This window comes from Callithrix jacchus, chromosome 1, assembly GCF_049354715.1.
Source record: "Callithrix jacchus isolate 240 chromosome 1, calJac240_pri, whole genome shotgun sequence".
NCBI lineage: Eukaryota > Metazoa > Chordata > Mammalia > Primates > Cebidae > Callithrix > Callithrix jacchus.
The window spans coordinates 128,260,673-128,276,436 of NC_133502.1; the positions used below are offsets into that span (position 1 = coordinate 128,260,673).

Here is a 15,764-nt window from a genome sequence, read left to right on the forward strand (position 1 = left end):
AAAGCCACATATTGTGATAGGACTTTAAGATCCAGCAAAAGATGAAGAGGAAGTCCTCCAATCACACTCATATATTTTCCATAGGTTTGTAACACTGATTTTGCAAACAGTGCTTCTTATGTGATACACAAGAAAACCCAATGAGCAACATGTGTATTAAGCAATCAAATTTTGTTGGATAGAGTTGTTGGAGAGTCACAAACTATTGTAATATCTCAGATTTGTTTATACTACAAGAACTAAGTGTTGTACTCTTAGGAGAAGTATCATGCCAATACACATATGTGACTTAGAAAATATTATCAATTTAATTATTTTTGGCATTTTTCGTTGAAGTTCAAATTCCCTGAAGGTTTTCAATCCAAGTCAATTCTTATCAATAAAAGGAGATCATCTTTGTTCTAAGTTCATAAGTCTATAAATATGAAATATTATCGCATAAAGAATTAACTTTCAGAAGGTTCCTGAACTGTGGCTCTACCTTTTTATTTTGCATAAGATGTTGGTTTGCCTTGGCCCTATAGATACTGAGTCCTTAAGTGGAATGAGGTCTGCTTTAGCAAACCAGCTATTTAGTAACTGGAGTTTTTACTAGTTTCTCATTTTTTCTTCCACTGGAAAGTGTTCAGGAATGAAGTTATTTTGCTTCATCATGGCCATATTTCCTGGGATTATAATAGACAATGACTAAAATTTCCATTCTGTGCTTACAGAGAGTCAATAATGCCTATTTAGTTTATTGATAAAACCTCTGGGATTCTAGTTTCTTTAAGTTGCATGTAGACCTGGGATTCAAATTGCAAGAGCAGCATAATATCCTTTGCCTAGTACTATATTAACTATTTATGACTTCATCTCTAATCTGCTCTCTACTTTGTCATAATAGAAAATAACTAGTTTGGTGTCAAATAGAGTCACAAATCTAAATTTATACTCTCCAATTCGCACAGTTTATAGTAACAATTTACTATTCCCCAAAGTAGGGAATAATAGACTCTGTCCCCCAAATAATCCTACACCTTTCCTTCAAATCGCCAGAATGTTTGTGGGAACTGTAAATATTTATGACATCATTTTTCTATCATTCATAAACTTCAGCTTCAAATCACTTGATAATCTTTAGATGACACTAATAGAAAATCAGCTTGTTTATATAAGGATACAGATTGTGAAATGAATCAATTTTATTATTCATTCTTTAAATAATTAAATTCTTTATATCATTGAATAATTAAAACTTTCTACATTGTGAAATGTGCACAGGGATTTCCATAATAGATGAGCCTTCATTTCAGAAATGTATATTTTGTGAATTAATTTAATAGCATATCCAATCAACAAATTTTTATTGGGTTTTGAGCTCATCCTTTTTATCAGACCCTGAGAATACAGGGCAATTTTGCCCAAGTTATCATTCTTACTCTTTGAAACTATGGAAGAGAGTATTTTTTTGTTCACTTGAGATTGTATTGAGAAATTTTGCATATTCCGTTTTTAGATAGTATTTTACTGTGAAAATTTATTTTGCTATACTTTGATTTCTTTCATTCTTACCTTCAGGTTAGTGCCAATGAAAGAATATAAATATGATTTTTTAAATGGGCTATATAATGGTTCTATGTGGGATTCACAACAACAAATATATTTCTCACTTCACTTTATGGGGACAAAAATAAAACAAATGTATGTCTAAGTGTGATAAACATGGAAGAAAGACCAGAAGGGAACTTAGAGAATTATCTTGAGACAGATGAAAATGAAAACACAACATGCAAAAACGTATGTGATGCAGTGAAAATAGAGCTAAGGGGGAAGTTTAAAGTTGCAAAAGCTCGTATTAAAAAAGAAGAAAGACCTCAAACCAATGAACTAGATTTACAAGTTAAGGAAGTAGAAAAAGACAAACTAAACACAAACCTAGGAAGAGGAAAAAAATAAGAAAGACTAAAGAAGAAATTAATTACAGAATAGAAAAGCAAATAAAAATCAATGGAACTAAGCATTAGTCTTTTGAAAGAATCAACTAAATTGACAAATGCTTAACTATATTAAGAAATAAGTAGAGAAAAATTAAATAAAAGTCAGAAATAACAGAGGACAACTGATGGCATAGAAGTAAAAAGGATTATAACAGGCTACTATGAACAATCGTACTCCAACAAATTGATTAACCTAGAAGAAATATATAAATTCCCAGAAACAAACAACTTGCCAAGACCAAATCATGAATAAAGAAAAAATCTGACTAGACCTATAACTAGTAAGGAGATTGAATTAGTTATCAAACTTCCCAATTTAAAAAAAAACCATAATCAGATGGCTTCGGTGGATAACTCTATCAGTCTAGGGAATTAACACCAATCTTTCTCAAAATCTTCCAAAAAATTGAAGAGGAAGGAATAGTTCCAAGTTCATTTTGTAAAACTAGCATTTCCCTGATATCAAAGTCAGACAAGAAGACTACTAGAAAAGAAAACTGCATATCCATATCCCGGATAGATATGGATACAAAAATCCTCACTAAAATACTTGTAAAACACATTCCACAACATAATTAAAGGATTATACATCATGACCAAGAGGGATTTATTCCTCATATGGAAGAATGCTTCAACATACAAAAATTAATCAATGCAATACATGACATTAACAAAATGAATGGAAAATATACATAATAATCTCTATAGATACAGAAAAATAAATTGACAAAATTCTGTATCCTTTCATGATAAAAACATAAAAAAATCTTCAAATAAGAGGAAGTTACCTCAATATAATAAAGGCTATATACGAAAAGGTCGTAATTAACATTATATTTAATGGTGAGAAACTGAAAGCTTTTACTCTGAGATCAGGAACAAGGCAGGGATGCCACTGTTACCATGTCTATATGGCATATTTTTAGATCTAGCCATAGCAATTAACAAAAAGAAATAAAAGGCATTCATATTGGAAAGGAAGAAGTAAAATAATCTTTTTGAAGATGGCGTGATCTTATATGTAGAAAACTCTGAAGTTTACATATGGACACATGCACTCATACACAAACTGTTAGAACTCATAAATGAATTCAGCAAAGTTGTAGAATACAAAATTAAGATGTCAAAATAAGTAGCAGTTTTACATGTTGAAAATGAACAAATCTGAAAAGAACATTCAAAATATAACCCCATTTATGATAGCATCCAAACAATAAAGTACTCAGGAATAACTTAAATGAAAAGGAAAAAGATTGTATACTGAAAACTAGCAAACACTGCTGAAAGAAATTAAAGAAGATAAATGAAAAGACATTTTCTGTCCATGGATTGGGAAGCCTATCATTGTTATGATGTTCAAACAATCCAAAGCAATATACAGATACAATGCAAGCCCTATCAAAATCACTAAGGTATTTTTGGCAGAAGTAGAAAAATCTATCCTAAAATTCATATGGAATCTTGAAGGGCCAGAATCAATCTTGAGAAAGACAAGCAAAGCTAGAGGTCTCACCCTTCCTGATTTTGAAAAACATAACAAGGTTACAGTAATCAAAATGGTATGATACTGACATAAAGATGGACATAAAGGCCAATGGGAGAGAATAAAAAGTCCAGAGGTAAATTCTCATGTATATGGTTAAATGAACTTTGACAAAAGTGCCAAGGCCATACAATGGTTAAAGATCAACTCTTCAAAACTGAGGTTGAAAAAAACTGTACATACACATGCAAAGGAATGAAGTTGGATCTTACTTTACACTATATGCTAAAATTAATTCAAAATAGATTAAAGATTTAAATATAAGACCTGAAACCTTAAAGCCTTAGAAGAAAATCTTCAGGGAAGGCTCAGACAATGGGTCTGGCAATGAATTATTGGATATTGCACCAAAACGCAGGTAACTAAAGTAAAAATAGATAAATTGGACTATATAAAGATTAAAAATCTCTGTGCATTAAAGGACAAAATCAAGAGTGAAAGGCAACCTTCAGAATGGTAGAAAATCTTTGCAAATCTTGTATCTGATAAAAGGGTAATAGCCTATTCAGAAGATAGAAGGAACTCCTACATCTCAACAAAAAATATAACTTGAATAAAGAATATGAATAGATATATATTCAATAAAGGTATAGAAATGGCCAACAAGCATATTTCTATGGCCTGAATGTTTGTGTCCCACCAAAATTCATATGTTGAAACCCTAATTCTTAGGGAGATGGTGTTAGGACATGGACGTTTTTGGGATGTAATTAATTCCATTTTGGCTCATTGTGAAAAGGTGATGGGCTCCAACCACACACCAAATCTGCTGGTACCTTGATTCTTGGGCTTTCCAGCCTCCAGAACTATGAGAAATAAATTTATGTCATTTATAAACTACCTAGTTAATGATATTTCATTATAGCAGCCTGAATGAACTAAGGCACATATGAAAAGATGCTTCACATCAGTATTAGAGAAATGCAAATCAAAGTCACAATGAGATTTCACTTCACATCTATCAGGGTGGCTACCATCAAAATAAATAAAATAACAAGTGTTGATGAAAATGTGGAGAAACTAGAACTCTTGTGCACTTTTGGTGGAAATATAAAATGGTGCAGCACAGCATCAATGGAAAATAACATGATGTATTTCAAAAAATTAAAAACAGAATCATCATATAATCTAGCAATTCCACTTATGGATATATATTCAGAATAGTTTTTCAAAGCAGGACTTAAAGATATATTTTACATCCATGTTCATAACAATAGCCCAAAGTTGGAAGCAACCCAGTGTCCACTGATGGACAGATGAATAAACAAAATGTGATATATACATATAATGGAATATCATTCAGCTATATATATATTCCATTACACATCATGGGATATTGTTGAATCTAAGTCATGGATGATTATTCTGTCTACTATATTATTCAGGAAAATGTAATATGCAATGAAATATATTCAGCCTAATTCTGACATGTGCTACAACATGAGAAACTAATGTAAGCCAGGCACAAACAGCCCAATGTAGTAGTATTTCAATCACATAAGTTATCTAGAGTAGACAATTCATAGAAACAGAAAGTAAAATGGTTGTCAGGGTGGGGCCCAGGGGAGAGTAGACAAGGAGTTGTTTAATGAGTATAGTTTCAGCTTTCCAAGATAAAAATCTGATGATTAGTTGCACGGCAATGTGAATTTAGTTAATACTGCTAAACTGTATACTTAAAAATGGTGAAAATGGTAAACGTAGATCAGATGTGAGCATGGGCGCAAAGAAAAGTAAACATTCCTGGTCCAGGTTTTGGCTTTCAGATTTGCCGAATTCTGTCTTCACAGAGTCAAATGCAACATATCAACAAACTCAGAAGAGTTTATACACAAGAAAGGCAAATCTTTGAGAGTCTAGTTAGTAGGTAAATGTTAATTACACTAAATTCTTTCCTTGTATATAAATAAATTAAGCAGATAAATAATTTGATTTTCATATGTCTAACAAGTGAGGAAATAGATAATTGGAAATGATACTTCCCCAACTTAATAGAGTTAAATAACAAAACTAATGTTAATAAAAAGAATGAAATAGCTAAATTGTAGAAGATATTTACTGTCAGTCGGACATTGTTGTCAGTACTTAGAAATCAATCCTAATTTTACCCAGTGAAGAATACACCCCATGTTGCATGTTGAACACCTACTGTGTGCCCTGTCCTGTTAAGTTACTGGAGATATCTGTGACTATAGCAGGCAGTAATAAGTTCCACTATATTCACCATTTTTAAAAGAACAAATCTAAGCACAGGTAGCTATTGAACTGTGGAGCCACTGTTGGAACCCAGAAAAATCCAACTCAGAGTACTCAGCTCTTACGTGTGCTCTGGTAATATGTCATAAGAACCAGAGCTGATTTCTAGACTCTGGTCCACGGTTTTTTCTAATAGAGTCCTATCTAAATAATGACAGGGGCTTTCTCTTCTGCTGTTATTCCTCTCCTCCACCAAAAAGGCCCATTTGCTCATGCCAGACATGTTTTGTTATTAAATTGGGCCCCACGTTACTTACACATATATCCTAGTTTTGTCTTCCTAAGACTGTAGTTTAATATACTTGAATATATTTGCCAAACACTTGGTTCTCGCAGGTAATATATCCATAAGCAACTCTTTGAAACCCTACATATTTCTATCCATTTATGAATATGTCCACAAGGCTTTAGATTTCTGTTTGCCACATACTTTTGTGTTATCACCGGGATATAGGCATGAGCAAAAATCAGAACGAAACCAACAAAATGAAGGCTCAGAGCTCAGGAAGGGCACATGCAGAAGGGCTCACTAAAGGAATTAGAGGTCTGAAAATGTAAGCACTTCTGGAGAAATGAGGAGAGCCCATGCATTAGAGGAGAAGGACTGGGATGACCAAAGGCTGAATCTCCTCACTTGGCAGCTGGTTGATGCCTTTCATGTTGTAGGTCAGAGAGTTTGCTGCTAAGTTGATTACACATACTGACTGGAGTAACCTTAATGGCTAAGGAATATTCTTTTAAACAGTTACATTATAGATAGTATTTTCTGTCTTCTGAAAAAAAAAATAGGAATTTAATGAATGATTTAAATCAATTAAACACATGAAAACATTTTAAACCAGTAAGGTCTAGAACCTTGAAAATCTATTTATTTTAACTTTTTACTTTGAAACAATTTTAGACTTACAGAGAATTGCAGGGATACTATAGAGGTTTTGCTTACGCCCTTAACCCAGTTTCTTCTCATGTTAACAACATACGTGACTATAGTATATAATCAAAACAAAGAAGTGAGCATTGGGACAGTATTACTAACATTCAGATTTCCTCATATTTTTAAAAACTTATGTCTTATCCTATTTCAAGAACCAAAACAGAATGTTACACAGCATTTTATTGTCGTATCTTTAATCTCCTCCAATCTGAAACACATGCTGAGTCTTTCTTTGGCTTTGGTAACATTGAGACTTTTGAAGAATATTGGTCAGTTATATCATAGACTGTTCTTCAATTTGGATTTGTCTGACATTTACTCATGATTACACTGAGGTTATGTGTTTAAAGGATTAAAACCACAAAGCTTATCATCTCATCACACAATATCTGAGATACATGATATTGATATGTTTATTACATATTTTATTACTGTGGATGTTAACTTAATCACTGAGTTAATATGGTGTTTGCCAGGCTTCTGCCGTATAGTTACTATTTTTGCCTTCTATACACTACCTGATAGAAGCACATCATTAAATACCATCCTATACTCAAGTCTCTAATTCAGTTTCTCTCATTCATTTTATTTTATCTTGCATTCTTTTTCATATAGTATAATTAGTTATTTTAGGATTCACGAATGTTTATGATTTCATAAAACCAATGCTCTCTATCTTAGAACAACTCTAAATTTAATCAGGAAATAATACCAGCTACAATATTAGAATGTATAAAGGAATTCTTGAACTTAGGTAGCACAACCAGAAGAATCAAATGAGTTTTAAAATATCAGAATATAAGTGTAGCAACCAGTAAGTTTATCAACCATATTAATCCAGAAAAAAAGCTCAAAAAGTTGTATAATGGTAGAGCCTCATCTGTTGTTAATAAGAAAGAAAATGAAATTTTTATCAAGTGTTCTACAGTAATTGCTTGGCACTCAAAAATCAATTTGGGTTATCATAGAATATAAAAATGTCTAATATATTACATAATTAAATGTAAAAACATATTTACAAGAACAGAAACTGAATATGTGCAAAATCAAAAGACGTAAGGTGGCATGTCATTCTATGTTCTAGACAGTGCTTGGAAAAATATATAAGGGACTGTTTAATGCTTGGTACACACATGAAATAAAGAATAAATATCCATCACAAGATTATGGTTATAATGTATAGGAAATGTTTTGACAATGATTATGAATTATAAAATTATAAATCAATAATCTAAATAACTGACCTCAAAACTAGAGTAAATGAAGTAACAGGTAAAATAAAATCAAAATCGTAAAACTTGACTGAAAAAAGAATTTAAACTAGCAAGTAAATGGGCTACTATTGAAATTTACTACCAAGTAGTATTAATTAGAATAATGATAAATTACCATTTTATCCTAATAAATAAGCAACATTTTAAATCAAATATATAAATAAGTAGTAGCCTAAATAAATCAAATATTTAAAATGTTCAGTACAACATGGGAAATATAGGTAATAATAATGCATTGTATATTTGCAATTTGCTAAGGAAGTAGATATTATGCATTCTCACCATGCACAATAAAATATTATAACTGTGTTAGGTGATGGATGTGTTAATGAACATGATTGTCAGAATCATTACACAAGGTATACTTATAGCAAAACACTATGTTGTACACTTTAAATCAATAAATTTTAATTGTCAACCATATGTCAACAAAAAATATTTAAAGATTTTGTTCCAATTCATCTACTCCTTGAAAAGGATTTTCAGAAAACATTAACAAAATATGCATGAAGATGTTAGCACACATTCTCTTCCAGGTATCATCTTATTTCCTAACTCCGCAAACAAGCTTCCCAAGATAATTTTTTATATATAGTACACCCAAATGCCCTTATTGTATTTCCTCTTCAACCCACTCCCATCAAGTTTCTGTCCCATTCATTGTACTAAACCAGATCCACCTAAGGTAACTGATGGCATCTGTTTTTGAGTCCATTAGGACAGGTCAGCCTTCGTCTTCTCTGAAAACACCACTGTCTAACCCTCATTTGCCCCTCTCTCATTCTTTCTGATTTCTCCTTACAACTGCACTGACCACTCCTCAGTGCTCTTTGCCCTTCACAGACTCTCCTTCTCTGCCCTACCTTTGACTGTTGAGAATCTGCAGGACTAAGTTTAGATCCCGCCTCATTGTCCCTTCTATTTATAATTATGTCAGGTGATGGATTCCCTAACATCCATTGTCATGCCCTCAATACCAGACATGCAATAAAAAATCCCAAATTAATTCCTTTGCCCATGACATTTGTTCATTCTAGATCCATATTCCCAGATGCCCATAAGATTCTGGAATTAGCTTCCCTTGGTATCTGCAGGATTTTGGTTCTAAGATTCCACATTGTTCTCCAGATACCCAAATCTGTGCATACTCAAGTCCTGTAATCCCCTTCATATATATGAGTTTCACATCCCACAAATACTGTATTTTCTATCCATGTATATTTTTACATGCAGAAACTGCAGATATAGAAGGTGAGCTGTATTTGTGGGGGGAAAAAGCCCATGTATAAGTGGACCCATGCAGTTCAAACCCACCCTGTTCAAAGGTCAACTGTACATATATCCCAAGAATCACAACCGAAAGATACAGAAGCTAACAGACAAAATAGCCATCATAAAAAAGAACCTAACAGACCCGATAGATCTGAAAAACACACTACAAGAATTTCACAATGCAATCACAAGTATTAACAGCAGAGTAGACTAAGAGAAGGAAAGACTATCAGGACTTGAAGACTGGCTCTCTGAAATAAGATAGTCAGACAAAAATAAAGAAAAAAGAATGAAAAGCAATAAGCAAAATCTCTTTAAAATAGGGGATTGTACAAAAAGGCCAAATATATGAATCATGAATCATTTGCATCCTCAAAAGAGACAGGGAGAAAGCAAACAGCTTGGAAAATGTATTTCAGGATATTGTCCATGAAAACTTTCACAACCTTGATAGAAAGACTAAAAAGTCAAATTCCCTTGAAGTTCTACATCCAGATTGGCAAGTTGTTCTGTTTCCTAGTCTAGTGCAATACATAGAGGAAGGGATACATTAGGAGACCCTGGGAGCCAGGGAGGCTGGAGGAAAGGGACACATCCAGACCCTTTCTTTTCCCCATAGCTGTCCACTTCCCCAAGAGGACATGTCCTGCCCGAAGCTGGGAATAGTTTCTCCCTCTAAGATACAAAAGTTAAGGAAATGCGCTAATTCTAGTACCGGGGTCAGTTATTTCTTGGGAAGAGCCTCTTTTAAGCTAGGAAGATAAATCTGCCAGGAGGCCTACTTCTGATTTAACAGCCTGCTCGCCACCGACTTGGCTGCTGTCTTGGTGCATTTTGGCCAGTTGGCGGCTCTCTTCCCCTGTAAATGTTGTAATAGTTGCAAAATGCAACCTGTCTTTTATTTCCTCTTTTGCTAAGCTATTGTTATGTCATTTCAACAGGGTCATTCCCTCTTTTTCGGAAGTATTCATCATAAGAAAAGAAAAAGTAATTTATAAAAGAGCTGCTGAAAAACCTAGAACTGTCACTGAACTTCTGCTTTAATGTGGTTTTGTACTTTTAGGGGGAAAGTGATTGACAAAACCCACAAGAGAACTGAAAACAGCTGTGTGAAGAAATAGTGCAGACTAATGAGTGAAGAGGAGAGCACAGTGGGGATTTCTCAAGGAAGAGGGAGGAAACTAATGTGATATGAGAGTGAAAAATGGGATCCAGAAAAGCAGGGAGGAAAGGGAAAAAGTGTGCCAGGTCTCAGGACCAGCAAAGATGTTTATTTTACTTAAGTTTAGGAGACTAACTTCATCTGCGAGTTTGTTTTGGAATTCTGAGAGCCAGGAAAGGAATGTGCCAGGTGCTGGAATCAGTTAACCATCATCACGTGTATTCTGCACTTCATCTAGATGCTGTTTCTCTGGCTGAATATCGGACTTTGAAAAGAGGTGAAACAAATTTTCAGCCTCTGTAGAATTCATGATGGAATTCTCTTTTTTCTTTAGGCTGTCTCTCTTGAAGTTCAGTTACTGAACAGTAGGACACTGTTCTTGTGAACTTTGTAGAAAGATAATATTCTCATCTACAACCGTGTAAAGAAAAAAAGGAAAATACTTGCCATATGTTAAATCCTTACTCTATAGAGAATACTATGCAAACTGCTTTAAACTGCATGAGTTCATTTAAGAATCACAACAACTATATAAATATTTTAATCCTTTCTATTTATAAGAAAACTGAGGTTCCGAGATATTAAGTGGATTTTTTCAACATTGCACATACATGTAAACAGAGTGGAATTTCAATGTAACATTTTTTATTGTTATTTACAACTAATGTGTAAGCTTTGTATTGGGGATTTTTGTAATAATTTTGCCTTGCTTTTGACTTCTGGATTATACACAACTCTCTCCTGCTCTCTGGATATCCTTGCTTCACGTTGTATTTTCAGCTGGTTTTGACCAATCTTTTTTGTTACCTTAAAGCATTGAGAAGGAGAGTCTTTCATCCAGTTTTCCATTTTATTTTATGCAGGAAGTTTCTCAGGTTTTACTGACATTTAACATAGTACTAATCAAAATAATTATTGTAACTTTATATGTTATAATTTAATATTGTAAAATATTAAGCATATTAACAGAGGTTGTCAATGCATGAAGTCAATCTGCAGACATATATATTTTGAAATGGATAAACTATGCAGGTAAAAGATAATCAACACTTTTTTTCACATCTAACCTTACTTCTTCCCTTGATTTTAAAGGCAAACGTCTCACAACTATTTCTTTTTTTTTTTTTTAATTTTTTTATTGGATTTAGGTTTTGAGGTACATGAGCAGAGCATGCAAGACAGTTGCATAGGTACACACATGGCAGTGTCCTTTGCTTTCCTTCTCCCCTTCACCCACATTTGGCATTTCTCCCCAGGCTATCCCTCCCCACCTCCCCCTCCCACTGGCCCTCCCCTTTTCCCCCAAATAGACCCCAGTGTTTAGTACTCCCCTCCCTGTGTCCATGTGTTCTCATTTTTCATCACCCGCCTATGAGTGAGAATATGCGGTGTTTCATTTTCTGTTCTTGTGTCAGTTTGCTGAGGATGACGTTCTCCAGATTCATCCATGTCCCTACAAACGACACAAACTCATCATTTCTGATTGCTGCATAATATTCCATGGTGTATATGTGCCACATTTTTCCAATCCAGTCTATTATCAATGGGCATTTGGGTTGATTCCAGGTCTTTGCTATTGTAAACAGTGCTGCAATGAACATTCGTGTACATGTGTCCTTATAGTAGAACGATTTATAGTCTTTTGGATATATACCCAGTAATGGGATTGCTGGGTCAATGGAATTTCTATTTCTAAGGCCTTGAGGAATCGCCACACTGTCTTCCACAATGGTTGAACTAATTTACACTCCCACCAACAGTGTAAAAGTGTTCCTTTTTCTCCACATCCTCTCCAGCATCTGTTTCTTATCTACTTTATCACAGGTTTCTCTTCTTTGATTCGCCCTTCCACCTACTGTGATATGGTTTGTACTGATTAATTCTGATCCAGCTCTAAGATCTCCACTGTCACCTATTTTCCTGCTGTAGAGGACAATGCTAATCAATATTTCTGCTATGTCTGTTGATTGTTCTTCTAAACATTTATTTTCAAAACACACGTGTATTACCATTCTATCTTTTCCTTCACTAACGTTAAGTTTTTCACTTTTGCTTCCTTTGTGTCTCTTATATCCCCTTCCTTTACAGGTGGAAGGTCCTCAGAATCAAGTTTAAGCTTTTTTTCCTCTACACTCTGTCCCCATGTGACTGCCTCTAATTTTGGGTTTTTCATTGCCAATTATGAACTTCCAGGCATTGTAGTTCTCGAAAATTGTAAATTCAGACTGGAAATCAACATTTGCAATTACATGTTTAAAAGTCAATTTATAGAAGATATCGCTGCTTTTACTTTTATTTCTGGACCTGCCTAAATCTACCCTCTGCTGGGAAGAATTCATTGTTATTTTTTCTATCTCACATTATAGCATTTAACATAACTGATATGAATTGAGCATTATTATTGTTGTTAAGTTTCTTTCCTGACAAAAATAAAAAATACAAGAGAGAGCAGGACATGTATTTGTTTCATTCATTTATTATTATTATTTTTGAGACGGAGTCTTGCTCTGTTGCCCAGGCTGGAGTGCTGTAGTGGCATGATCTCTGCTCACTGCAACCTCTGCCTCCCAGGTTCCAGCTATTCTCCTGCCTCAGCCTCCCAAGTAGCTGGGATTACAGGCATGTGCCACCACTCATGACTAATTTTGTATTTTTAGTAAAGATAGGGTTTCTCCATGTTGTCATGCTGGTCTAGAACTCCCACCCGAGGTACTCTGCCCGCCTTGGCCTCCCAAAGTGCTGATTATAGGTGTGAAACACTGTGCCCAGACTGCTTTTTCACTTGTATTTCCTGAGGACAACATACAATATACAACCTGGTATAGAAAAGTCTATTTTGACTTATAACTAGTAATAAGTAACTGAATTGTATCATCTGTTTTTTAATCAGGTTGAATAATCAGGCTTGGAGTTTCATTTTAAAGAATAAACAAATACAAGGAGTTTTCCATAGTAAAAATTTAATGAAAAAAGCAAAATAATATATTGACTAAATACAAAGAACATATATGGTTATATTAACTACAGAGTAAAAATACATAATATATGAAAAGAAAACTTTAAATATTATAAATAGTTAAATAAATATTTAGATAAATAGATCCATCCGCATGGTCGTCTGTAAGGGACTGGTTCCTGCAGAGCTGAACATGATGTTGCTTAACACTCCTGAAAACATTTGAAAATTTTGATCAACTCATGTCATGGATGTAGTAAACATGAGAAATGGCAGAATTCATGTACGTGTGAGTTGATGTATTAGTCATGGAAATGACAGTCATTTCCATGTTGAACCAGTTTTCATTCCTTCCTTCTTAATCTTTCTTGCAGGCTGGTCAATAAAGAGAAGGATCTCATGATTTCTGCTCTGACAACCTCCCAGGCACAAGGGCTGTGTTTCTTTTCTGTCAGATAGAGAGTGATTCTTTCGAAGTATTTCCTCACAGCCAGGATGGAGTCCGCATTCATCAGGGGAGTCCCTTCCACTCCAATCCTCTCCATCACACAGGCTTCCAAGTCATTCAGCTGCTTGTAAAGTTCAGTGTAAAATGTGTCTAAAAGGGTTGCATCCCAAGTAACGGACAAGTCCTTTGTGCTAAAGAGGTTGAAGGTCTGCTGGATCATCTCATGGAGGACGAAGATAGCTTGAGCCTTCTGGAAGTGGTCACCAACAAACACCTCTTGAGGGAAAACAAAGTCCTGTCTGTCCTTCAGGCAAGAGAAAGGAGAGATTCTCCTCATTTGTGCCAGGAGTATGGAGGCCCTCCTGTTACTCAGGCTGTGGGCCTGAGGCAAATCACAGCCCAGAGAGCAGATGGCCTTGCAGCAGAGCATGACTAGGGCCATCAATAAAGTAAAGGGCAAGGCCATTGAGGTTGTTTCAGAGGCTACTGGGCTGGTTGAGATGAACGACTCTGAACCTTGGACTTTAGAGTCTCTGAAGACCTTACTCTGTGTATAGCCTTAAATAGGGAACACACGAATTTCCATTTTCTGAACACCCCTCTCTTACTTTCTATTTCTGTTTTTGCTTTCCTCAACCACTTTCTTTTTTCATTATTCCCCAAAGTCTTTTTAGAAATTTCTCTGTAATTCAAAGCCCCACTAATATTTAATAACATAGATATATTATACATCTGCTGATGTTCTATATACACATGTTTATATATAAGTAGTATAAAGTTTAATGTTTTTATTCAATGGAGGGTTAAGAATAACCAAACAAACATTTTAAGCTAAAAGTTAGTTAAATTTAAAATCCATGGATATTTAACTTAACTTCATAGCTAAATTTTTAAAGTGAATTTTATATAATGTATTCAACTTAAATAAATTGTAATGTGTTAAATTACACAACCAAATTAATGTTATAAAAATACATAATAATACAAAATAAAATACTTAAAAGTCATTCAAAACTCCTAAAGACTGTTTAAATTATTTTTTAATATTAACTGTTAGTGCCCTTAACTTTTTACTTCATGGGGGAAACTTTTAACTTCACTAGCGCTAGATATTCATCCAGATATTATCAAGATTGTTCTCTTCTCAGTGTTGAAACAATTAATGATATGTTGAACAACATTAGTGTAATTAAATAATATAATATGAAGTATTCTTATTTGATTCTCGAAGCCCACAACACATTCGGAAGTGCTAAGGATCTAACATAAGCAACATCCACAATACAGCAAATGTCAACACATATTGTATGCAGTGGACACCTCTCATGATATGGCTTTAACATCTAGTAAACCTTGGAAAGTTCTCCAATCACAGCGCCTATTTGCCATATGTTTGCAGCGCTGATCTTTTTTTTTTTTTTAATTGTACTTTAAGTCCTGGGATAAATGTGCAGATCTTGCAGGATCGTTGCATAGGTACACACATGCCATGGTGGTTTTCTGTCTCCATACTCCCGTCACCTACATCAGGCATTTCTCTTAATGTTATCCCTCCCTAACCTCATTGTCTCTGAAGCATTAAGATTCCCCTACTGATCAGACCTTGGCTCTTTGGTGGTTCACAGCCATTAATGCTGCAGGGAGGCCTAAGAACATCACTAGGACCATTGTTATAAAGATGGAGGAGGCCACTGAAAATCTTGTTGATGCTACTGCTCTGGCTACATGTGTAGCTGGGTGAATCTTAGTCCTCAAGCTCTCTGAAGATCTTTCATCATGTTTCCCTTTTACATCAGGAACAAAATAGTTTTCACTTCTGGAAGCCCTGCACCTAGAACAAGTGTCCAGGATTGTAGAAGAGGTGACTCTCTGTTTTCACTCTTCTTTTACGAGGTATAATGACTCTTTCAGTTGGTGCCAATATTTGTAGGGCAAATACT

At 34.5% G+C, this 15,764-nt stretch overlaps 1 protein-coding gene across 1 annotated transcript; it reads right to left on the minus strand.

Moving 5' to 3' along the window:
• Positions 1-13,529: 13,529 nt before the first annotated feature.
• Positions 13,530-14,452, minus strand: LOC100390201 (interferon alpha-5-like). The gene has a single exon (XM_002742972.6). The coding sequence runs from the start codon at positions 14,288-14,290 to the stop codon at positions 13,721-13,723; it is 570 nt and encodes a 189-aa protein (XP_002743018.1). The 5' UTR covers positions 14,291-14,452; the 3' UTR covers positions 13,530-13,720.
• Between the last annotated feature and the right edge of the window lie 1,312 nt (positions 14,453-15,764).